This window comes from Amphiprion ocellaris, chromosome 2 (assembly GCF_022539595.1).
Source record: "Amphiprion ocellaris isolate individual 3 ecotype Okinawa chromosome 2, ASM2253959v1, whole genome shotgun sequence".
Lineage (NCBI taxonomy): Eukaryota > Metazoa > Chordata > Actinopteri > Pomacentridae > Amphiprion > Amphiprion ocellaris.
Genome location: NC_072767.1, coordinates 1,990,771 through 2,014,497, shown reverse-complemented (window position 1 = coordinate 2,014,497; position 23,727 = coordinate 1,990,771). Strand labels below are relative to the sequence as shown.

General features: G+C 40.9%; 1 protein-coding gene across 1 annotated transcript in view; it reads right to left on the bottom strand.

The window, feature by feature from the left end:
- Positions 1-939: 939 nt before the first annotated feature.
- Positions 940-23,727, bottom strand: part of tle2b (TLE family member 2, transcriptional corepressor b) — a 105,526-nt gene continuing 82,738 nt past the window's right edge. Inside the window, exons 6-16 of the mRNA XM_055019225.1 lie at positions 21,933-22,007; positions 19,065-19,245; positions 16,864-16,880; positions 11,801-11,941; positions 10,469-10,522; positions 5,498-5,665; positions 4,605-4,755; positions 3,240-3,409; positions 2,662-2,738; positions 1,487-1,736; positions 940-1,191 (exon numbers count right to left, since the gene is read on the bottom strand). Coding sequence (XP_054875200.1) covers positions 940-1,191; positions 1,487-1,736; positions 2,662-2,738; positions 3,240-3,409; positions 4,605-4,755; positions 5,498-5,665; positions 10,469-10,522; positions 11,801-11,941; positions 16,864-16,880; positions 19,065-19,245; positions 21,933-22,007 — 1,536 coding nt within the window. The remainder of the gene's footprint in view (positions 1,192-1,486; positions 1,737-2,661; positions 2,739-3,239; positions 3,410-4,604; positions 4,756-5,497; positions 5,666-10,468; positions 10,523-11,800; positions 11,942-16,863; positions 16,881-19,064; positions 19,246-21,932; positions 22,008-23,727) is intronic.

Here is a 23,727-nt window from a genome sequence, read left to right as displayed (position 1 = left end):
AAAACAACTTAAATGTGCTATAATTCAACGTAGAAAGCAATTAAAAGGGGAAACTTCCAGTACTTTTTACAGGTACTGTACGTAGGTGTAATGCATCCATCCATAACTCTGTGGTACTGGACTTGTATTACCTGTCATATAAAAAGTGTGCATGAGTGTGTGTTTAAGTCTATACCATGCATACCGCTGCAAGAGTGCGCATCCCTGCTAGATGTATATGTGAAAGAGTTTCTGACTGCGTACCTGCGAGGTGAAGTCGTGTTGCTGCAGCTGGCGTCCCTCTCGGAGGTCCCAGCAGCGGACCGTGTTGTCCAGCCCTCCCGTCCACAGCTTGGTGCCGTCGTTGGAGATGTCGATGCAGCTCGCTCCGTCTGTGTGGCCCTGGAACTGCCTGCAGGATGAGACACGTGCAACAGCTTCTGAGAACAAAAACACACACCTCCAAATCCACACGTGCTGCAGATTCTGCCTCCTGTGTGTTTCTTTGCCTCTTTTCTGTTGGAGGTGTCAGACCAAATATATTTTAATCCTTCCCTCCCTGTAGCACCTACTGGCCTCACCCCACCCACACATGATCATCTTTTCTCTCCTTCCACCTTACCACAGCGCTCCCTCCCCTTTCCCCTCGCTTCCTCTTTCTGTTAGTCTTGCTTTGCCAAAACATGGCTGTTTTTATCCCATCCATATCCCCCTATGACTGGTTCATCCCCTCTCTTTTACCTGATCATGACCATTGTGTGAAAGCCCCAGAATGCAATGATTTCTTCTCCCCACTTCAACTCCCTTCTTCTATATTTTATCAGCTGTCCTCTCTTATCTTTTCCTTCCTTTCTCTTGACACATCTTCTAGCTTTTCCCTCCACCTTCCTCAGCCTCCCCATCTGTGCTCTCTCCTGAATGCAATGTGTTTGTGGAGGTAAAACTGTTATTCTCTCCTCCTTACCTGACCAGCGTCTGGTTGTGGAGGTCCCAGACGACGATGTTGCCGTCGCTGCAGCAGGAGAAGCAGACCTTGTTGTCGGGGGAGATGGCCAGAGCGTAGCAGGCTGGAGCCGACGACGTCAGCTCCGCCTTGATGCGGGGAGTGGGCGTGGCCAGATCCCAGATCGACAGCGTGCTGGCCTCTCCGCCGACAATCAAGGTTCGCCCGTCGGGGAGGATTTTACAGGAGCGGATGTAGTTATCCCTGTTCTGATTGGACAAGATAAAAAAAAAACAGTAAGATTATGCCTGTTGTAACTGGATCAAAGAGAAAAAAAGTGCAGGAGGCTTTATAGGACAGATGGCAACACTGGGGACATTCATGAAATGAATATGGACATTTTGATGTCAGTTACCAAAACTGAGGACGAAAGATGACACAGCCAATAAAAACAAATCTGCCCAGTGAATATACTGTGGACATACACACATTTGTTTGCATGTTTCCAGTTCTATTTTTAACAGTTGTGTGTGTTCCTGTTTTCCGTCCTGCCTCATGTCTCACCAGACAGTCCAGCTGGGCCATGGGGCTCTTGCTTCCAGGCTGGCTGATGTCCCACACCTTGACGCAGCCTTTGCCTCCGGTGTAGACGTGGCGCGTGGAGGTGCTGATGGTGACGGCGCACACCACCTCCCCGTGGTTCAGGGTGTGGATCTGCCGGGCGTGACGGGGGATTCCAGGACCCAGCAGGGCGTCGGGGGGAAAGGGCACCGGCTGCATCTGCCCGTCGGCGCTCACGTGGAACGAGTAGGCGCTAAAGACACGATAGAAGGAAAGAAGGGAACAGAAGTCAATCAGCGGTTTAGAGTGAAAGAGCAGCAGCTAAAAAACAACTGGACTAGGAGGCACTGCAAAAAGACTGGAGAAATAGGCCAGAGGCAAAGACAGATTAATCAATCAATCAATCGATGAGCAAGTGAAAGCACAGCACTACAGGTACACACACACATAACTCACTAACAACCACACATGTCAGCATGCAAGGTGTGAAGTCTGACGACGCCATAATAGCCTCAGAGCTCCGGTAATATTTGCCTGAATTCTGGCAATTACTGGGCTCAATGTGGCTGTGGGCGGGAATGCATAATGGCAGATTGTATTACAGGGCAGAGTCACTGTAGCATTGCTAATGGCTGATCAATACTGTAGCGGTTGGAAGCCGACGCTGCTTTATGATTTCAAATTAGCACGTCGAGAATGAATTGCTATTCTACAACAAATAACAAAAACAACACAATTCCTCAGTCGGCAAAGGCGAGAGAAAATGTGCAAATTTGTCGGAGTAGGTGATGCAGACATGTAAAATATCACAGTGTTTCTAAGATATAGGACTTCCAGGTATTACTCAGTGTTAATGTGCAGCACTGAAATGCTCCAGGGATGCAAGAACATAAATCTGCTACACTATACTGCAAGTTTTCATGCAAAACGTACACATATTAATGCTAGTAGATGTGTTTATCAACGTCCATTTTTATTGCAAAACTAAACATAGAAAGTGGGAAATTGTATATTTTAGTTAGTCGATTTCCAGAAGCTCCAATAATAGAAACAGAAACACATTGAATCGTGGTAAAATGAATAAACACATTTTATCCTGTAGTGTTTATGTTGCATGTTTTCAGAAGTAGACCTCAATCTCTGCATATGTAATTGAGCTTTTACAGCTTTTAACTTACGGCTTTCCTCCAGAGGAACCGGGCAGAGAGGAGGACAACCCCGGGGCCCTCAGGTGAGACCGAGAGTCATATGCCACCTGGTGGGAACAAAAAAAAAAAGTAGACAAATAACTACAAGTGTGCTACCTAAAGTGTGCCAGTTGATTTCTACATAATTTTCATCACAAGTACACAACAAATGTATGTAAATTTGTTCAATCAAATCCATTTTCCACATCAGACAGATAAATCTGCAATTTAATGTGATTGCAAAAGACAAAATTATTCCAGTATAGGAGACTGTGAAAGCTGTGATTGGACCGCTGTGTATTGACATGCAGTGTTTCTGATCCTGAAAACACCCTGGAGCAGGACGTGGAAGGCAAAAGCTGCAAGACATCTCTTTTCAACAACTGCTGCTGTCTATGAAAGTGAACTACAGAATGTAAACATGATAGCTTTGAGTATATAAGGCACTGCTATTGCTAAAATGCTGAACAGATTCATCAAGCATTTAATCTGTGCTGTGACAGCCAGAAGGATGGATCTGAACAATAAATCAAACCTTGACAGAGGACAATAATTCGGCCTTTACTCACCATGGGGCTTCGGGAGTAGGCGCTGGCTGCTGCGCTGATTTGTGGGGAGAGAGTCAGAGCTCCGCCGAAGCCTCCTGGACTGGCCAGCTCCCCATTCAGTCCTGCGTGGGACACCACGCCAAAATGAGCCGGGTATGAACCGGGGGGCACAGACATGGGACTGCGGAGAGCTGGGGATGGAGGGAAAGAGGAAGGAGGGATTGAAGGAAAGAGGGGGAACAATACATAGTACACAAGCACAAACACAGTCACAGAGGGGCTGAGAAGAATGGAAAACTTCATCTTACGAGGGTACTTCTAAGCCTCTTGGCATCACCCAGAAACAAGGGGTGTATCTTCCATTTTGTGGCATAATTGTATACCATAACTTATATGTCAGTGTCTGCAAAAATTTAATCAAATGAAAAATAGGAGAGGAAAGCTTCAAGCCGGCTGCTGTTGCTCCAGAACAATGCGTCCATCCACACATCCAGTACAGGTGGTAGAAGCAGCCAAATGTGGTTCTGAACTGTTGCTCCATGAACATTATTAACCTGACCTGCGCTCTCTGACTTCTATATGTTTCCCAAGTTAAAATTGCACTAGTGTGGTCACCATTTTCAGAGTGCTGATGAGGTCATGTATTCTGGAGGCTCAAGATGTGACCTTCTTCAAGGAAAGGATTGTGAAGCTTAAGCATCAGTGGACCAAGTGTATTGAAGTTAAAGGAGACTGTGCTGAAAAATAAAGGACAATCTTTCTCCTGTGACATTTTCCGTTGAGAACTTTTTGAGGTACCCTTGTACATTAAGCTTTATATGTTTAGACATCAACCCACCATGTTTCAGACCAGGAAACTGTCAAATACAACAACAGTCTTCACTCCTGGCTGTAGGTCCTCTCAGTTTTTCTTTACAGTAAACATTTTCCATAGGTGTATTTTTTGCTCAGTTTTGCTTTGAACAAATCCAGGGATTTTGGAAACTAAATCATGAACTATCATCAGTGATGTTTTAGCATAAACCCATGGAAATGGAAAACAGAGAAACAAGAGGATATATGAAGGGCAGATACAGACTGGGTACAAATCCTATCAAAGTCATGACAGAGGAATTGAAGGAGCTATTTAAACCTGCTGATTCATTTATTGTAAAAGCTGAGCAGCTAGGTTTGAAAGTAAATGGAAAGTAAGAGTAAAGTTGTTGTTTTTTTTCCAAGCAGCATTTCTGAGTTTGTGGTTACAAATGTAGAAGAAAATGTTCTAAATATTTGTACAGTGGTCAAAGGTTAATGTTGCATTGTATTAGCGAGTTCATTTATCAACAGTTACACCACAAAAAGACTGTTTCTTCAGTATTCATGCAGGCTCAGTAAGGAGAGTCTCACCAAGGGGGTCGGCGCTGGCTGCTGCTTTGCTGACCAGGCGAAGGCAGGAAGTGCTGGGACCAGGGGCTCCTGGAGCTCCAGGGGTAAGGGCCTCACGGTGGGATGGGGATGGGGTGCCAGACTTGGACAACGGAGACTGGGACTTATCCATCTGCAGGAAAAAATAAGTCAAACAATTAATATAACTAATGAAACACATCATTGACCTGTCATGGGGGCTACACAGTGGGTCACTGTTGCCTCAGAGCTAGAAGATCCCCGGTTTGCATCCCAGTCTGGGACCTTTCTGTCTTTCTGTGTGGAGTTTGCATGTTCTCCCTGTGCATGCGTGGATTTTCACTGGGTTCTCCGACTTCCTCCCACAGTCCAAAAGCATGCTGAGTTTAACTGATGAGCCTAAATTGTCCATAGATGTGAATGTGTGTGTGATTGTTTGTCTGTGTAGCCCTGCGACAGACAGACAGAAGTCAGCTGGGATCCTAATGTGGTTTAAGTCGTATAGATAATGGATGGATGACCTGCCATGGAACCTCTGACACCTATGATGCAAAACTCTCTTTCCTCTTCCTGACAGATCTCAATGAAAAGTTAAGAATGTACCTTGGTGGAATACGTATGGCGATTGCAACGGAATGCGCTATTGTACAATAGTTTTGGGTTGCATTAGCTTTAAAGTTTTTTTTATCCCCAAAGCAAAACATCATAAATAATAGCATAGCGTAGCAGAAATCGACAGCCTCAGGGTAAAAGCTGAAAGGAATTTTATTGTCAAAGAAGAAAATGGTTAAAATGTTCAGCTGTTAAAAATGACAGTAATGTATTAACATAATGGAGAAGTAGGCTGAGTTTTCCGAGTCAGCAGAGTACATTAACTTGCTACCTGTCTGTCTTACCTGTGCAGGGTCCTTGGCCTTGCCTGGGGTGGGGCTGCGGGGGTTCGGGGTGGACGGAGCCTCTCCGGCGCTCGAGGAGCCCGGGAGCTCTTTCCTTAAGGTGGGGGCCCGGTCCAAGCCGTTCCCATGGGGCGAATGAGGAGGGCTGCCGGCAGGAGAGTTAGGCTCCTGGATGACAAAGAGATGAGAAAATGATTTAATGCTCTACTCGACTCTGTGGTCTCAACCTCAGATCACTCAGTGCTTCAGCGAGTTTGTTCGCTTTGCATCTTGACCTTGTGCCCGAGGACCTTCTCCTGCTTTAAAGAGGTGTTTCCCGTGTATCAAGTGGAATATCTCCACAGGTATTATGGTAATGACATTTTTGCACCTCTTATAGTACCATACATAAGAAATATACCCACTTGCATCTTTATCTTTAGTTCTTTAGAGTCTTCAAAAGAGGAGCCCATTTTTTAACTGATTAGTATCACCACAAACCTGAGCAGGATTCTAAGTTCACATCTCTGTCACACCCTAATACATCTCAAATTAGGAGGTTACATGAAAGCGAAAATGTATTTTTGAGTGAAAAACTGCTTTCTTTTTTTTAACATATCTGGCTTATTTTACCTAAGCTTGACAATCCTGGTAAAATAGAGCCTAAAATAAGTTTTCCCAGCTAATTTTGAGATCTCAGTATTCTAAATATCATCTTATTTCAAGAAATCTTACCAAGCCATTTTTAACTTGTTCTATTGGCAGATTTTTTCGCTTATTTCAAGGTAAAAGTTCCTCGAAAGAAGTTTTTTTTCTTGTTTTGAGGGAAGCATTTTTTTCCAGCGTGCTAGAATTTAAAAAACACACTTTAAATAAAATGCTCTTGACTGTTCTATAATGGATCCAACATAAAGTGTGATTTGTTGGGGGACTGAGAGCTGAGGGAACACTACATGACACACCGGACGCTGCTGCTGCTGCTGCTGCTGCTGCTGCTGCTGCTGCTGCTGCTGCTGCTGCTGCTGCAGTCGTGTTTGGATCTGGAGATAATGTTGCTGTTACAGATGCTTTCATCACTGGAGCCACTGTTGAGGCAGCGCTGCCTCCCCCAGAACAGAGTGCTGGAGTAAGCACTTCTGTCTGGGTTACAGTGATCAGCACGGACATTTTACTGCTTATACAGGCACAAACACACACATTTCCAAGGCCTCAACCTTTTATCCTAACTGTAATCTAAACCCGATTCTAGCTTTAACCATAAAACCAAGTCTAAAAGTCAGACTGGACCTCACAGAGATGGCTGCACATTCACGATTCACATGACATGTACATATTTATCTGCAGGAAGGAAGGCCCACACACACACACACACACACACACACACACACACACACACACACACACACACACACACACACACACACACACACGCACACACACACACGTACGTTTTATCTATAACACAGCACCATTCACCAGAGAACTTCCCTCCCTTTTTCCTTCCATTACCCAACATTTGTCACATTTTTTCTCCCCCTCTCTCTGCTTTTGTACCAGTTTCCAAATCACACAAGAGACCGGTGCTGCTTTTGTGTGCAATATCAAAAATACAGAGGGCTTAGATGAAACATATTTTGGTACACTGCGTGCAGTATGTAAAGAACTAAAATATTCCAGGGGCATAAACGGCTTTGCATATATTAAACGAAGCAGACTGCAGTTATCTAATGAGAGGAGGGAGGAAGGAAGAAGAAGGACGAGGAGGTGGAGCACAGGAGGAGGAGTGAAAGGCAGCGAAGAGATGGAAGAAGAGGAGCTTCAAGAGGACAAAAAGATGCACAGAGGAGGCAGATGAGAGGAGATCCATGAGTTTTCGTGAGGTGAGTGTGGGCGTGGTTCACCAGAACAGAGCACAAACACTGGCAGCTGATAATGAGCTTACATAGGAGCTCTTCCTATTTACAAGGAAACTGCAGCAGGAAGCTGAAGTAGCTACAGACCTGCTGACTCCATTCAGATTCCACAGATCCACATGGACACACAAAAGGGTGACTGTAGATGAATGCAGTTCAAAGATGCAAGACAGCTAGCAAAAAATAAGAGCTGGACTGATCTGAAAACGGGAATAATCTGCCTTTATTTTAATATTTAATTTGTTTAAGTCACTTTTCAAGCAGCAGAGAGTTTTGGTGTTTTAAATTCAAACTCAAAACTTATAATTTTAGTCCCGCTTTTGATTAATTGATAGATTTTATGTATTACACTTTCTAAAACTAATTTTATTTGGTGTATTCACTATAGCGTTTATTTCTTCATTTTTAAGACTGCTTTCTTATTCAGTTTTATTCATTTTGACTTATTTTTTCCTTTATCTATCATCTAAATTTTTATATTATATTATATTATGTTATATTATATTATATTATATTAGATTATATTGACTTTATTATTGATTAAATTTATTAGTCATTTTAAATAATTTAATTAATTTTTATTTTTATGCGTTTCCTCAGTTCTTCAACCCCTGCATTATAGCATGATGTTGGGGTTGGAGGTTATTTGTCTTGTTTTATTGCATTTTTATTCCTTTTTTAAATGTAAAGCACTTTGTGTTACGTTGAATTTGTATGAAAAGTGCTATGTAACAATACTCTGATTATTTGATTCAAGGAGAATAATAAAAATTTACAAGTTTCTGCTCCTCAGATGTAAAGATTTTGCTGCTTTGCTTTGTCTGCTATGAGAGGAAAATGAAAATGTAGGGGTTTTGGACATTATTTGTGACACAGTAACTACTTTCTGACTTTATATAGGTAAATTATCACTCCATTAATCTAAAACAGTATTTTTTTCTGCAACATTTTGAGGGAATGGACTAAAATGAAAACAAAAATAATACAATCAAGCATCTAATTAGATTAGTATAGTCTTACTGTACTGACACTGTAGTGACACTATACTCCTGATGCAATTCTCCAATTATGTGGGCTTTTGCCATAGCTAAACTCTAATATACTAAATTAAAAACTGATATAAATACACATTTGTTGTTGTCTAAAGTTGAATTACCGAGAACCAGACAGACTGAGGCTGTTTCCAAGCTACATCTAGAGTTATTCTCATGAGCAACACTGGTCCTCCCAATGTTGGGTTTAAGCTTTATTCCTGTGTGGGCTGCACACAGTGTCAGCGAGCTTCTGTCAAATAAAGGCTGCTTGTAACTCCAAGCTTCGTAAAGAAATCAAAGATATTTTCTGTAACAGACGTGCAGCTTTCGCACAAAGACGAAGCCGTGAGGAGGCGAGTGGGAGAGAAAATCAGCTGTTCTGTCGGGACGTAAGATACTTCCTGTAGCGAGGGTGGAAATATGGAATAGCTGCTAGTTAAGAGGGAATATTCTAAACAGGTCAGGAGAAGCCAAGAACAATTTTGTTAGGGGTAAATTTCTTTCTCTGATATGGAAAACCTTTGCAAGTGGGGTTAGCAGTGTGTGAAGTTTGTAAAAGGTTGGACCTTTAATGATAAATTTTAAGCAATGGTTAGAGAGAGAGAGAGAGAAAGAAAGAAAGAAAGAAAGAAAGAAAGAAAGAAAGAATCCCACATGTTCCGTTCTTGTTGACTGATACTAAGAAATTATCACTAAACTGGAGTTGTTTATGTTGTATAGATTAAACAATTAAGATTAATTTCTGAGTTTGTTTTTCAAATTATTTGCCATTTACACACATGCCACAGTTCTTGCTAAAATATTGCAATGTATTTAAAAAAAAATACATGTTTAATTTTCATCTTTCAGGCAAACTTTGCAAATCAGCAACACAGAATTGAGCCATGGCCACACATTATCTAACTGTACTATTAGCTTTAGACATGATCAAAGATGATATCTGAACACTTCAGAGATGAAATAAAAAGATAAATTAGAGATGTGTTTTTGGCCTCTTGTGTGTGAACACAACACTGAAATATTATCACCTTTTTAGTTGATGTGGTTATCAAGTCAGTCAGGTATAAAGCAACAAGTCTGATATGTATTTTCCCTTGAACTCAGCCTTTGGTCTCAATTAGCTCCATAAATATCAGATTTTATAGCTTCTAAATGTTTAGTACTTGACAGTGTTTAAACTAATCATGTATGAACTTCAGTCTCCATTGGAAAACTTTGACTTCATCAAAAATTCTTTATTCTTTATGTGTCATTTTGAAACACTGCCAGAATTAATTATTTGTGGAAACCAGTTTCTTTAAAAAAAAAAAAAAAAAAAAAAAAAAAAAGATTCTGTGTTTCATGATGTAACCGGGAAGCTATTAAGCTGTGACAAGTGGTCATATGACAAAAAATTCATGGACGTTTTCATAGACATGGGATGAACTGCAGGCTGTGTTTACACAGAGCAGATAGGAGAACGGAAACAAATTGAAAATGTTAGTAGAAAAATTTCTTTAATATGTAAAGCCACCTTTTTCTAGTATTGGTAACAGCTGTAGGCCTTTGCAAAAAACATTGATTCTGAATAATCAATGGAATACAACTTCTTTTTTGTGATTTATGGAATTGCAACTGTGTTGTACTTCACATAAAACATTTCTGGTCATGGTTGTGCTGATTCCATAGAGGTGCAGGACTTTATACTGCAGTGAAAAATGAGCCCACAGTGACTAAAAATGTGACAGGACACTCTGACACTGCTTGGGGTTCAGAGGGTTAACCAGCTAGTTGCTAGCTGTTGTCTGTCTACCATTTGGTACTGGGCAGTCGATGCACAATCTGAATTTTGTGCCTGAAAACTTCAGTGCTGCAGCCAAATCAAGGCTGATGAGAGTGAGACTGAACCAAACCAGTGAAGTTGGATGCCATAAAAAAAAAAAAAAAAACAAGCTAAGGAGCCTTTTGCATACACACTTTTATGCCATTATTTACACAAAATTATTGATTGTAGCCATTGTAAGTATGAGGACATTAAAAAAAATCACTTAAATATTACAACTCACCTCATTGGAGACGTCCACTACGAGATTGTCTTCACTCTTATCTCCATCGCTGTCCTGCAGAGCAAAGAGGACATAAAGAGTGAAATATACGATGTCTCAACATTCATTAAGATAAGAAAGCTTTCATTTCTCTATCGCCTACACAGACGTACAGTATACTGTGTGTATGCATGGAGAACTTTAATAATAAACACACACACACACACACACACACACACAGATCGATATATCAATATCACTGGCTGCTCTTTGCTTCCCTCAACTGTCTGTCCACCATGCAACATTTAACAGAGACACTGAACTCCATATATTCTCACCAAACATCCCCCCTGCACTATTTCTCCGTTTCACACACACACACCAGCATTTTTGCTCTTTCTCCATCGATGGCACGTTTTTGCTCTTCGCCTCGCCATCTCTCCATCTCACTCTCGCTCTCTGTTTTTTTTCTGGGGTGAGAACGATGGCACTTAGTCGCCATGGCAACAGCAGCTTTGATGTGATCATGGCCTGATATTTCTATTGACATCAGTGTGGAGTGACATCAGTACCTAATTATGCAGAGCCGAAAAAGGACAATGTCTACAACCTATTCCTGGAGCGAAAAAACAGTCAACGAGACAGACAGAGAGAGAGAGAGAGAAAGAAACAGAAAGCAAGAGGGATGAATAGAGGCAAAAGACATAGATGATGGAAAAAAATGAAAGACGGAATAACAGAGAAACAGAGAAATTGAGAAACAGCGGTAAAGAGACAGAGAGAGATACAGAAGAGCAAGAAGGCAAACAGAGAGAAATGGGAGGTGTAATGTGGCTCGACAGACGGAAAGAGAGGAAAAACATTCAGAAAAGTGGAAACTGTCTGTAGCTTGTTCTCGCCCTGAACTAATGGGAAGATTTGGACTGTTGTTGTTGATGCCAAACTGATTTAGCTGGAGGCCGTGTTACACAGACAGACTCCCAGTGTCAATCAATCCTCCAGACTGCAAACACACAGCCATCTAATTCATTACAGCTATCTGCCTTGGCCGTCTCTCTTCTGGCATTACATCGCCTCTGGCTGCTCGCTCTTCCCCACTGGACCCATCCAAACCAAACACGACTCTAATTGGCCATGGGCCCCCCGACCGCCATGTGGCCTATAATGTCATAGGCAATGTCATACGTACACTCAACCACACACACATGCACTTCTTGGACTCTACGCGCACCAGCATCGTTTAATCTGGATGATTTTATGTATATTTACTGCTTATTGATCCCTCATCTTCATTTTACTGTCCTTAAGTGTGCAGCTGCAACTCATTTAAGGCTCATCCTCACAAATACGTACATATGAGTGAGGCGGGAGAGGCTCTTTGTCGTCGCAGCGCCTCCTCTTGGCCTCAGCTCCTCCCTGTGAGGAGGAGTAACCTCCGGATGGACCCTGACGTTCCTCAGCCGGCTGACTGTCTGTCGATGACACTGACTTACTCTGGAGGGAGACAAGGACACAAAGAAGAATATTAACACACAAATACTGCCTCACACTGTCAGAGGGATGCACTACAAAGCAAGATTAGTGGGTTAGCGAGGTAAGTTAAGCCTAAAACCTGCTAAATCACGTTGCAACGGATGCTGTACAGCTGACCTACTCTGGAGGAGGTTCTGTTCAGAGTTTAGGATTTAAATCAATAGTTCCTTTCCCAGTGTTCCCTCAGATCCTCAGCTGAGTTTTATCTGCAAACCCGTTGAGCTGTAGTAATGCCACTGAACAACATTGTGCAATTATAGTCTGCACACTGAAAGCATCGTGTTGCCATGGAAACCTTCATGCACCCGGTTAGTGATGCAGAAAATACAGAAATATGTTGTTTTCTTGGTCCTAAATTACTGCTCAGCACACTTTACACTGCTGGCACTGCAGCTAATTAGAAAACTGATTAGTCTATCGGTGTTTATCACAGAGAATATTCAATCAATAACATTAATTTCACTTTGATTTGGCCAAAACTAAAGTAATTTTCACGTACCCTTCATTATGGGACAGTATCAGACTTAAATGCGCTCATAAAGTATCCTATTTAAATGAAGTTTAAAGTTAAAGATCTCTAATGTGCAGCTGTCACACATTAGAAATAAGCGGCTGCATTGAGAGTCACTGAGTGGTAAAATAAATATATTAACTTCCACGTTTAACAGTTTTTTTTCTACCAGCGTTTTTCTCTAGGATCATTTGCAGCAGCAGCACTTTTTACTGCAATAAATTTTTATATTCTTCTCAGCTCTCCATTATTGCAAGCTGTTCTTTTTGACTTGAGTAGGCGGCATGCCATCAGCCCATTTTGCTCAAAAGAGTCAAATGACGCATCAAATGTCCCCTCTTATGGGAGCCTGATGAAGAAAACCTGGGTAACAAAGAAAACTGATATCTCTGATTGGGGTTTCAGGTTGTGTTGAGCCAGCTAACTCAAAAAAAAAAGCCTGGATTTATTGAAACTGTTTTGTAGTGCAACCCTCAGAGCAAAGAAAGGCGATGAAAGCGGATGCATCTTTTTACAAAAACCAGCACACATTCAGTGCTGTCAACGTGTAGATACAACACAGACAAGTACAATGACTTTAGAGACAAGAAAAAGCCCATATTAACAAAAAAGCCCCACAAAAACACACATGATATCATCACACACACACACAGCCAGAACAGCGGACGTAAGCACAGGTCAAGATGTAGTCGTAGTAGCGCACAGGACGGCCGATAAAGCTAATTAGTGCCCCCCCCGCCCCTACACACCAGTCCTCATGTAAAATATGACTCTCATTATTGGGCAATAAAGCTGTGCAGGCACATTCACAAAGCAGGCCGTCCTGCTGCTCACAAAAACCCCATCAAAGCATTGTGTTGTGTGTGTGTTTTTTTTATTTGCATGGGAGCAAAGGGGCCAGAGGTCCGGTGAGGGCCACTTGTCATTCTGCCCCCCCCCACCGTGGGGAGAACAGTGAGGGTTTAACACAGCAGTGAGTCACACAGGAAGAAGCACAACAGAGCAGAGAAGCAGCTACACAATGGACCTCAGTGCAGCTCAACAAACTTCCCTCTCTTTTGCTTTCTTCTCTGCACTTCCTTTCGCTGTCCCTTTTTTCCCCTCCTTTTAAAATTCTCGCATGTTTTTACCAGTGCGGCTGATAAACGCCACTTGATATGCATCTTCCTCCTCCTCCTCTCCTCTCCCACTCCCCCCCAAAATGCTCCTCGGCGAACTTCAACACAAACCACAACTCATGAGAGAAATATTTTCCCGGTGCTTAACTATCAGCATTGTGTTTCGCAATTAAATTATGCTCGGGATTTCATTGCAGATAGAGCGTGAGGGAAGGGAAAGTAAAGCCAGCAGCGCTCTTAAATCACTTTCATTCCCAATAAAAGGGAGAACAAAAGACTTGCTGGTATTTTTAACAACACTCCCCTACTTTTCTTCTCACTCCTCACCCACATGCTCAAGTGTTTCCCTGCCTCTAATCTAAAAAGTCACAAAAGTCAGCGTGACGGAAAAATGTTAAAAGACAGATAACTAAAAGGGAAAACTGTAACATGATCATTGATTTCTGCTTTATGTTCTTTGCTTCTTTACAGATGCACAGGACAGGTTGTGGGCAGATCCTGCACAGATGCAGGCTCAAGTAACGTTTTGGATGTCAGGGAGCATTTTTCCACCTTTGAGGAGTCACAGAGGTCAATGTGATTGCGAAATGTTAAAAGAAAGACGATTAAAACGTCAAAATTTAACGTCATCGCTGCTTTTTGATTCTGTGTTTTTCCTTGTTGACTGTAGCTACAGATGCACAGAATAAATATGCATTAGGAAACAGTTTGGGGCAGATTCTGTACATTTGTAGACTATGAAAGAACATTTTAGATGTCAGGGTACATTTCTCACTCTTTGAAGACTTAAAGAGGTTAGTATGAGAGCAAAATGTTCAGGAAAGACAATTAAAAGGAAAACTATTACATCATCACTGCCTTTTTATTCAGCGGTTTTCCTTGTTGATTGTAGCTACAGATGCACAAGATGAGTTTGTGTTAGGGAGCCTTTCTGGGCAGATATTGTACATATGTAGATTTTGAAAGAGCTTTTTAGATGCCAGAGAGCATTTTTTTTCATCTTTGAAGAGTCACAAAGGTCAGCATTATTGCAAAATCTTCAAAGACAGACGATTAAAACTAAAAACATGACCTGATCACTGCCTGACCTGATTCAGCTTCTTTCCTTGCTTACTTTACCTACAGATGCAGTCTCTATTATGAAAACGTTTTGGACAGACATTATACATTGTGAAAGAGGTTTTTAGATGCCAGAGAACATTTTTTACTCTTTGAGGAGTCACAAAGGTCAAAGTGATGGTAAAATGTTAAAAGAAGGAGAATTAAAAAGAAAAATGTAGCCTGATCTCTACTTTTTCCATTTAGCTTCTTTCCTTGTTGACTGTTGCTACAGATGCATGGGATGAGTTCTTAGAGAACTGTTCTGGGCAGACATGCAGAGTCTGAAAGAATGTTTTCAATGTCAGGGTACATTTTTCACTCACTTGAAGAAGCAAAAAGGTTGACGTTAAAAGACAGGCAACTAAAGGGAAAACTGTAGCGTGATCACTGATTCCTGCTTCATCTTGTTTCCTGGTTTAATTTGCACAAGATGCACATGATAAGTCTCGATTAGGAAACAGTTTTGGGTAGATACTGTTCATACTCTGAAAGAACTTATAAGATATCAGGACATATTTTTCACTCTTTGAGGAGTCACAAAGGTCAGTATGATTGCAAAATGTTTTAATAAAAGACAACTAAAGATAAAAATGTAACATGATCACTGATTTAGCTTCTTCCTTTGCTGACTGTTGCTACAGATGCAAGGAATGAGTTTGCATTAGTTTTTGGCAGATATATAGACTCTGAAAGAACATTTAGGATGTCTGATTATATTTTTTCACTCCTTAAAGAGTGTGATTGCAAAATGTTTAAAGAAAGAGAACTCAAGGGAAAACTGTGGCATGATCACTGATTCTTGCTTCATCTTGTTTCCTAGTTTAATTTGCACAAGTTGCACAGGATAGGTTTCTATTAGGAAATAGTTTTAGGTAGATACTGTCCATATGTAGACTCTGAAAGAACTTTCTAGTTCCAAGAGAGAATTTTTCACTCAGAAAGAGTCACAAAGGTCAGCGTGATTGCAAAATGTTAAAAGAAAGGAAATTAAAGGGAAAAACATAACATGATCACAGCTTTTTGACTCAGCTTCTTTCCCTCTTCAATGCAAATACAGATGCACAGGACGAGTTTTAGGCAGATATTCAAACTATGAAAGAACGTGCTAGATGGTGGTACATTTTTCACTCTTTAAAGAGTCACAAAGGCCAACGTGATTGCAAAATGTTAAAAGAAAGACGTTAAATGTAAAAACGTAACATGACTGCTTTTTGATTCATCTTTTTCTGTTGACTGCAAATGCAGATGCACAGATTGAGTTGGCGTTAGGAAATGTGCAGATAATGTACATATGCAGACTGAAAAAGAGCGTTTTGATGTCGAGGAACTTTTTTTATCACTCTTTAGGGAATCACAAAGGTCAGTGTGTCAGAAAGTTAAAGGAAAGACAAATTATAAGTAAAAATGCAACGTGATCACTACCTTTTAATTCACCTTCTTTCCATGTTTATTGCAAAGACAGATGCACAGCATGAGTTTCTACTGGGAAACCTTTACTGTCCATGTGTAGACTGTGAAAATTAAACTTTACATTACGCACAACAGGCCACAAGCTCAGTCAGTCATAGATCAGGCTGAACAACATTTTCTGGTACAGTGACTTCACTTCACCACAGCAATGATGGTTGTGCAATTCTGACTTAGTGCAGGCAGTGGAAACATCTAATCAAATGGATCTCAGTGGTGACCTCACATGTTAGGGAAAAAGAAACATGCACCTCTTATTTTCAGTTTCTACAGACGCTGGAGTGTTTCGGGCAGCATTTCGCCATTGACTGCTGTTGTAATCCTCCCACTTGTTCGGTAATTCTTCTAGATTACCAGCAACACTTGGTGGTGCTGATAAACAAACAGTTGCTTGTTCGTCCATTAACTCAATTTGTAGGCTCTTCCAGATAACGGCGAAACGCGGTGGGCTCAGACGTTAGTGTGATGCGGAAAAACCTTGAGCAGCTCAAGGTTGATGGTGATGAGCAGCTATTGTGCTGCTGCTGATCCTGGCTCGGCTCCAGCAATACACTGCCGGTTTTATTCTTTTTTTTTTTTAGAGGCCACTTTACGGTACGTCTCCATTCCACTCAGTTTGTCACTGTCGCACACACACACAGTGAAATGTGAAAACACTTTTATCACACACATCCATGACTACTCACCCTGCTGGGCGCTCCCTCTGGGCGGAGGAGGGGAAGGGAAGTGATGGAGAGAAAAGGGGAAAAGAGAGGAAAAGTTTGACGTCAGTCCTGATAATAACAACAGTCGGCCAAGGTTAAACTCAACTACGACTGCTTCTCTCTAATAAAGATACAGACCCTCTATTGTGCCTGATTCCAGCCTCTTCTGCCCCTCTCTATCCTCCCTTCTCCTCTGTTCTCCAACCAGACAAAGCTCGCTGTCTTCCCCTGCTGCCTCCTTCAACACTCACTATCTTTTCCACTCATTCTTCCTCTCATATGTAAGAACAGAAACACACACAGCTGCAGACATGCATAAGCTCTTATACAGATGCTTAACACGACAATATGAACACATTGATCTCTCTCTGTCTCCCTCTCTGCTCATACTGACTTTTTTTTCCCTTTCTTTCTAACTCTCGGTTTATTCATGAGAAAGTCTCTCTTGGCTCGGCGCCTGAAACAGAGCACAAAGATAAGATATTCTAACGGGGTGAATGGAAGTTCATAGGGAGAAAGCATTTCTTCTGCATTTACACAAGCACCATGAATACATCTGTCCATATTATGACGGCAATCTAAACAAGAAAGTTCAAATCCAGTACAAAAGGTGAGTGGCTGTACAAATTAGGAAAAAAAGCTGCCTGCCACAGATGATGCACAGCATTGCTTTGCATTTTATCTGCTCTAAAACGATAAAATGATCTGCTTTTTCCGATGCAGCTGTCCAAGTTTTACTCCACACTGGTTCCTTATGTCCATTCTAGCAGGAGATAAATTAAACTGAAATAAACACGAAAAGCGCAAATGTAAATGCAGAAATACAAACATTTGCGTGAGAGTAGCACTCTGGATAAACTCCCAGAGCATTTCACTCTGACTTACTCGCTTCTCTTCTCAAATTGTTCAATAACATAATAGATTTTTAAGAATCAAACATCTTGTGTATATTGACCTGAAACAAAAGCAATTAAAATGATCTTATTGCACAGCTTCAGGGCTGCAGAGACTTTAAAGGGCAAAAACTTCCAATATTAAGCAACACAATTTGAACTACTGTTTTCTAAGTTTCCATATCAGAACAAAGGAAGACAGTCTTCACATTTTTACCAGATATTTTTTTTTTTATTTTTCTGATTTTAATGGGAACTTAGAGTCATAGAGTGCAGAAGAGGTAAAAAAGGCAAAACTGTGCAGCTGTTAGAGTTTCTTCCCCACTGCTTCTTTACGTCTATTCTAGCAGGAGATAAACTGTAATAAACACAAAAATTGCAAATGTAAATGCAGAAATACAAACATCTGCATGACAGTTGCATTTCAGATAAATTCCCACAGCCTTTCACTCTAACTTACTTCTACTAAACCTGCTTAAAATCGTCTCAAATTGTTCAATAACATAATTGATTTTCAAGAATCAAACATTTTGTATATATTGACCAGAAACAAAAGCAATTAAAATGATCTTATTGCACAACTTCAGGGTTGCAGGGACTTTAAAGAGCAAAAACTTCAATATTAAGCAACAAAATTTGAACTTCTAATCTAACCTTGCAGTGTGTCTGTGTGTAAATGCTGCCTCTACCATCTTAGAGTTTCTATATCTTAGAAATGTAATAGTTTTCACATTTGTACCATTTATCCTGCTTTTAGAGTAAAAAGACAATATTGTGTAGCTGTTAGAATTTCTTTCACACTGATTCTTTATGTCCATTCTAGCAGGAGATAAATTAAACTGAAATAAACACAAAAAGCGCAAATATAATTGCAGAAATACAAACATTTGTATTAGAAGAGCATTCTGGACAAACTCCCAGAGCCTTTCACTCTAACTTGCACTAAACTTGCTTCTCTTCTCAAATTGTTCGATACATGATTGATTTTTAAGAATTCAACAGTTTGTTTAAGTCAAATGATTTTATTGTAGCACCACTTTAGGGCTGCAGGGACTTCAAAGGGGAAAAGTTCAATACTAAGCAACAAAAGCAGCGTGTCTGTGCTTAAATGCTGCCTCTACTGTCTTCTAAGTTTCAATATCAGAAAAAAGCAAGACAGTTTTCACACTTTTACCACTTATATTTGTTTTCATTGCTCTGATTTTAATGGTAGCTCAGAAGAGCATTTAATCCTGTTTTTAGAGTTAAAAAAAAAAAGAAAACGAGGATTAAAAAGCGACAGTTCTTTACCTCTGAGGTGTTCGGGGTCGAGGTGGTTTCGCTCATCTTTGGAGGCGAGGTGGGCCGAGACCCCCAGAGCCCCGGTCAGAGCCAGGAGCCCGGAGCCTCCTGCACCCAGGGAGAGTCCTGACGGGTGAGGCGTCAGGGGGATACCAGGGGCGTGGTGAGACAGGTGCTGGAGCTGCTGCTGCTGTGGCCACAGGGAAACAGGGGAGCGGGGAGGGAATAAAGGGGAAGGGACGGTGGCATACGACGGAGTAGGTGGTTAGAAAAGAAAAGGTAGAATAAAGGAGTGAGAGAAACATGAGAAAAGGGAGAAGGTGAATGAAATGAAATCCACATGGAGAGCTCGGCAGTGAGAGAGGAAATTAAGTTGAAGGTAGATAGGATGTGAAAGAGATTAGTGGATTAAGAGGTGAGAGAGATGGACACCGAGGATGAGGAAGAGGGAAGAAGAAGGGAAAGAGGGGAAATTGAATGATCAGGATATACGGGGAGGAAAATAAAAGACGGAATCCAAGAAGTGATTGAAATCACGACGTTGGGATTTAGTAGGAAAAAGGCAGTAGAAGGTAGAAGAAAAGGAAAAAGGCAGCGAGGAAAGAAGAGAAGGGAAGGAAAATGTTTGAGAGCAAACAAGGAGAAAGCAGGAGGAAGTGGAGGTGGAAGCAGCGAAAAGTGAAGGAGAATTGGATGAACAGAGAGAGTAAATGAGTGCAGCGAGAAAAAAGGAAGGAAAGTGTTCAGCAGCAGCAGAAGCAGCAGCAGAGAGAGCAAAAAGATAAGACATTAAAATAAAACAATGGGAGAGGAGAAATGAGGACACGGCCAAAGAAAGAGGATGATAAAAGATTATGTGAAAATACGAAAGAAAGAAAATGTACAGAGAAAGAAGAGAGAGAAAAAAACGATGGAGAGAGTGGAGAGCAAAGGAGCAGCTACAGATAAAGAAAGGCTATTATCCTGAGGGGCGCATTATGATGTGTTTTCGTGTGTTGTTTTGTCAAGCCGGTGTATTAGACACACACACAGGCAAAGACACACACACCTTAGAGACAGCAGTGTTTGTAGTGCTGGGAGGAACAAAGGGCTTTAAGTAGACGGTAATGTGATCAGCGCTCTGACAAGCTGTGGAAAACCCCGTCGACTAGAGCGCTCACTCAGGAGCATCTCTGTGTCTGTGTGAATACATATAGAAACCACAACGTATGTGCAGTGTGTTGGCTGCACTGTTACATGGGAGGAAAGGTGCCTTTTCCAGCGTGCACGTTTGTGTGTGATGGTTTGCATTTAATTCAAATATGAGCTCATCTTTAGCGCAGAAACCTTGGAATCCATACAGCGTTCAGCACAATGATTATTGTAAAGTAAGCCTACTTCAATGTGATCAGCCTCCTGATGAGATTTTATGTCATTTGATCTGATTATTGAGATTGAAATGACTCAATTTCTGTCTCTTATTAAACCTCTGAACTCCAAATTCACCGGCGGGTTTGAAAGGCTTGCTATCTTTATAAAAAAATATGGCAAAATTACACCATTTGTCAGAGTGAGAAGCTGTAAAAACACGATAGATTGTGAGATGTTCAACTTTTCCACGGTCCTCGAACTGTGTGACTTCTGGTTTCTTTGCAAAAAATAACCAAATCTAAGCAATAAATCATCACTTTAATCTATATGTCTCATTTTTAAAAAATGTCAAAAAGAAACCATTTGCACTAAAAAGTTTCTGTAAAAAACAGAAAATTATGTGTGTCATAGTGGAACCAAAAAGCCAGTACTGACTCAACTGTGACCAACAGTCACATGATAACAATTCAGGGACTTTTTGGCTGAACTGCAGGCTGTGTATACACAGAGCAGATATTAAATTAATAAATGTAAGTAGTAAAATATCTATTGAATGTACAACCACCATTTATTTCCAGTGTTGGTGGCACCTATGAGCAAAAATGTGTACATATTTATTCCATTTTTAAAAAAATTTTGTGAAAAAAATGATCAAAAACAGTCAACTTTGTTTTTTTGTTGTTTTCTATGATTTGTGGCATTATAACTTCGTCATACTGTGCATGAGACATTTTTGAATTCTCTGTACTTATAATCATGGTTGTGCATGTTCCATAGAGGTGCTGGACTTTATATTGCAGTGAGAAAGTAGTCCACAGTGAGGAAAAACAAAAAGAAAACACCTTGAAACTGCTTAGGGTTCAAAGGGAATTTAAAGAAAAGAGCTTCTTCAAAAGAAACTCAGCAAAAGCCACTATGTTTACAACTCTCCCTTTATTATTTCAGTAAGACAGGCTACTGTAAAATATATTTCTCTGTACCACTACTTGCTCATTATGACTACAAGCAGCAAAGCGGCGCAACAAATGAATGCAAGCAGTGATTCATTACATCCTGCTTTCCAAAACTGGAGAAAAAAAGAAAGCACGACCCAGTGAAATGAAATTGCTGCTGCGACAGTGTATTCTTTAGGCTCGGGTGGAGATGCTGCTTAACATCTAATTCTAACAGGTTGGCTCACCTCGTAAATATGAAACACTTAGAACACGGATACGGCTACAAACAACTCTTCAAATGTCAGTGTTTGGTCAGAAAACAAACCTGTCCAAATTGTCCATTAGCTGCATTGGTTCCTCAAAGGTCCCTGTCTCTAGTAAAACAATCCCTGCCTGACTCAGCGGTGAGTTAGCACATTCAACATCGCCATCTGGAGTCGGCACCCTGAGTGGTGTTTACTTTATGCCTCACCTGTCTGATGAAGATCCACATATTTGCAGGCCAGCAAAGAATTTATTAATAATAGCAGTTTAAGTCCTAATGTGTGTGTAGGTGTGTGTGTGTTTGTGTTGACGGATGAAGGTGACTCACCCCGATAATGGCGTTGAGCTCAGCCATGGTGACCTGTTTGGCCCTTTCCACGGCTTGGACCACCTGTTGCTGGTGCTGCACAAATACAAACGCAGAGAGAATAAAAAGAAAGAGAGGTTACACTGTAATGTTATTATCAATGTAGCAGCGAATTACAAGAGTACTTCAATTCCTATTTTGGGACATAACTATATATTATATCATTCACCTACATCTTTTGTTCCCCATTAAATTTACAGCTCCAAGATAACTGTAGAGCAGTTAAGTTGAAGCATAGAAATATGCACTTGTACAAGCATAAAAATATATTAAAAAAGATAAATGAGTAAAACCAAAATTAATCTACAAAGGTACTTCAAAACGTTCCTGGCCTCATGCAAAAACATGGGGCATAGCTCCCATTTTGGGATATAACTGTATACTATATTGTAGATTTACATCTTGTTTTTTCCATTAAACTTACAGCTCCAAACTATCAACAGTATCCAAGACAAGCGTAGAACAGTTAAGCTGAAGCACAAAAAAACTTGAACTTGTACAAGCAGAAAAATAACCAAATAAAGATGAATAAATAAAACCAAAATTAATCAAGGAAGGTACTTCAAAAAGTTCTCAGCTTCACCTTGAAAGGGGCGTAACTCTCATTTTGGGGCATAACTGTATATATAAAGCCTTATGTCACTGTCGACAAAAACTCAAATGTTTGGGGCAATCAAATAAAAAAGAGGAGGAAAGCTTTGAGCTGAAATCCTACTTAAACGGATCCCATTTTCAAAGTGATGATGAAGTCATGCATATATACGTGTGAAGACAAAAAAACAATCAGATCTACATTATTCTACAAAAGTACCTTAAAAAGTACCTGGCTCATCAGAAACAAGGGATGTAACTTACATTTTGGGTCATAGCTGTACACTATAAAGCCTTACATCACTCTCCACAAAAACTCAAATGTTTGAAGCAATCAAAAAAAGGAGAGGAAAGCTTCAAGCAGAAATTCCACTTACATGTTCGCCATTTTCAAAGTGACGAAGTCATGCATATATATGAATAAAGACATAAACAAAAGTGAATTTAATCTTGGAGGGTCGCTGAAAACAAGAGATGTAACTTTCATTTTGGGGCATAACTGTACAGCCTTCTATCAATGACCACAAAAACTCAAATGTTTGAAGCAAACAAAGAAAGGAGGAGAGGAAACGTTGATGATGACATCATGCATGCTGTTGAGGATGACGTCATGCATGCTGTTGAGGATGACGTCATGCGTGCTGTTGAGGATGACGTCATGCCTGCTGTTGATGATGACGTCATGCGTGCTGTTGAGGATGACGTCATGCGTGCTGTTGAGGATGACGTCATGCGTGCTGTTGAGGATGACGTCATGCGTGCTGTTGAGGATGACGTCATGCGTGCTGTTGAGGATGACGTCATGCGTGCTGTTGAGGATGACGTCATGCGTGCTGTTGAGGATGACGTCATGCGTGCTGTTGATGATGACGTCATGCGTGCTGTTGATGATGACGTCATGCGTGCTGTTGAGGATGACGTCATGCATGCTGTTGAGGATGACGTCATGCATGCTGTTGAGGATGACGTCATGCATGCTGTTGAGGATGACGTCATGCATGCTGTTGAGGATGACGTCATGCATGCTGTTGAGGATGACGTCATGCATGCTGTTGAGGACTACCTAGAGGCTCAAAATGTGACCATCTTCTGTGAAGTTTCAACATTGGTGGACCAAGTGCATGGAAGTTAAAGGTGATTTAACTTTAGCGTGAAAAATAACGCA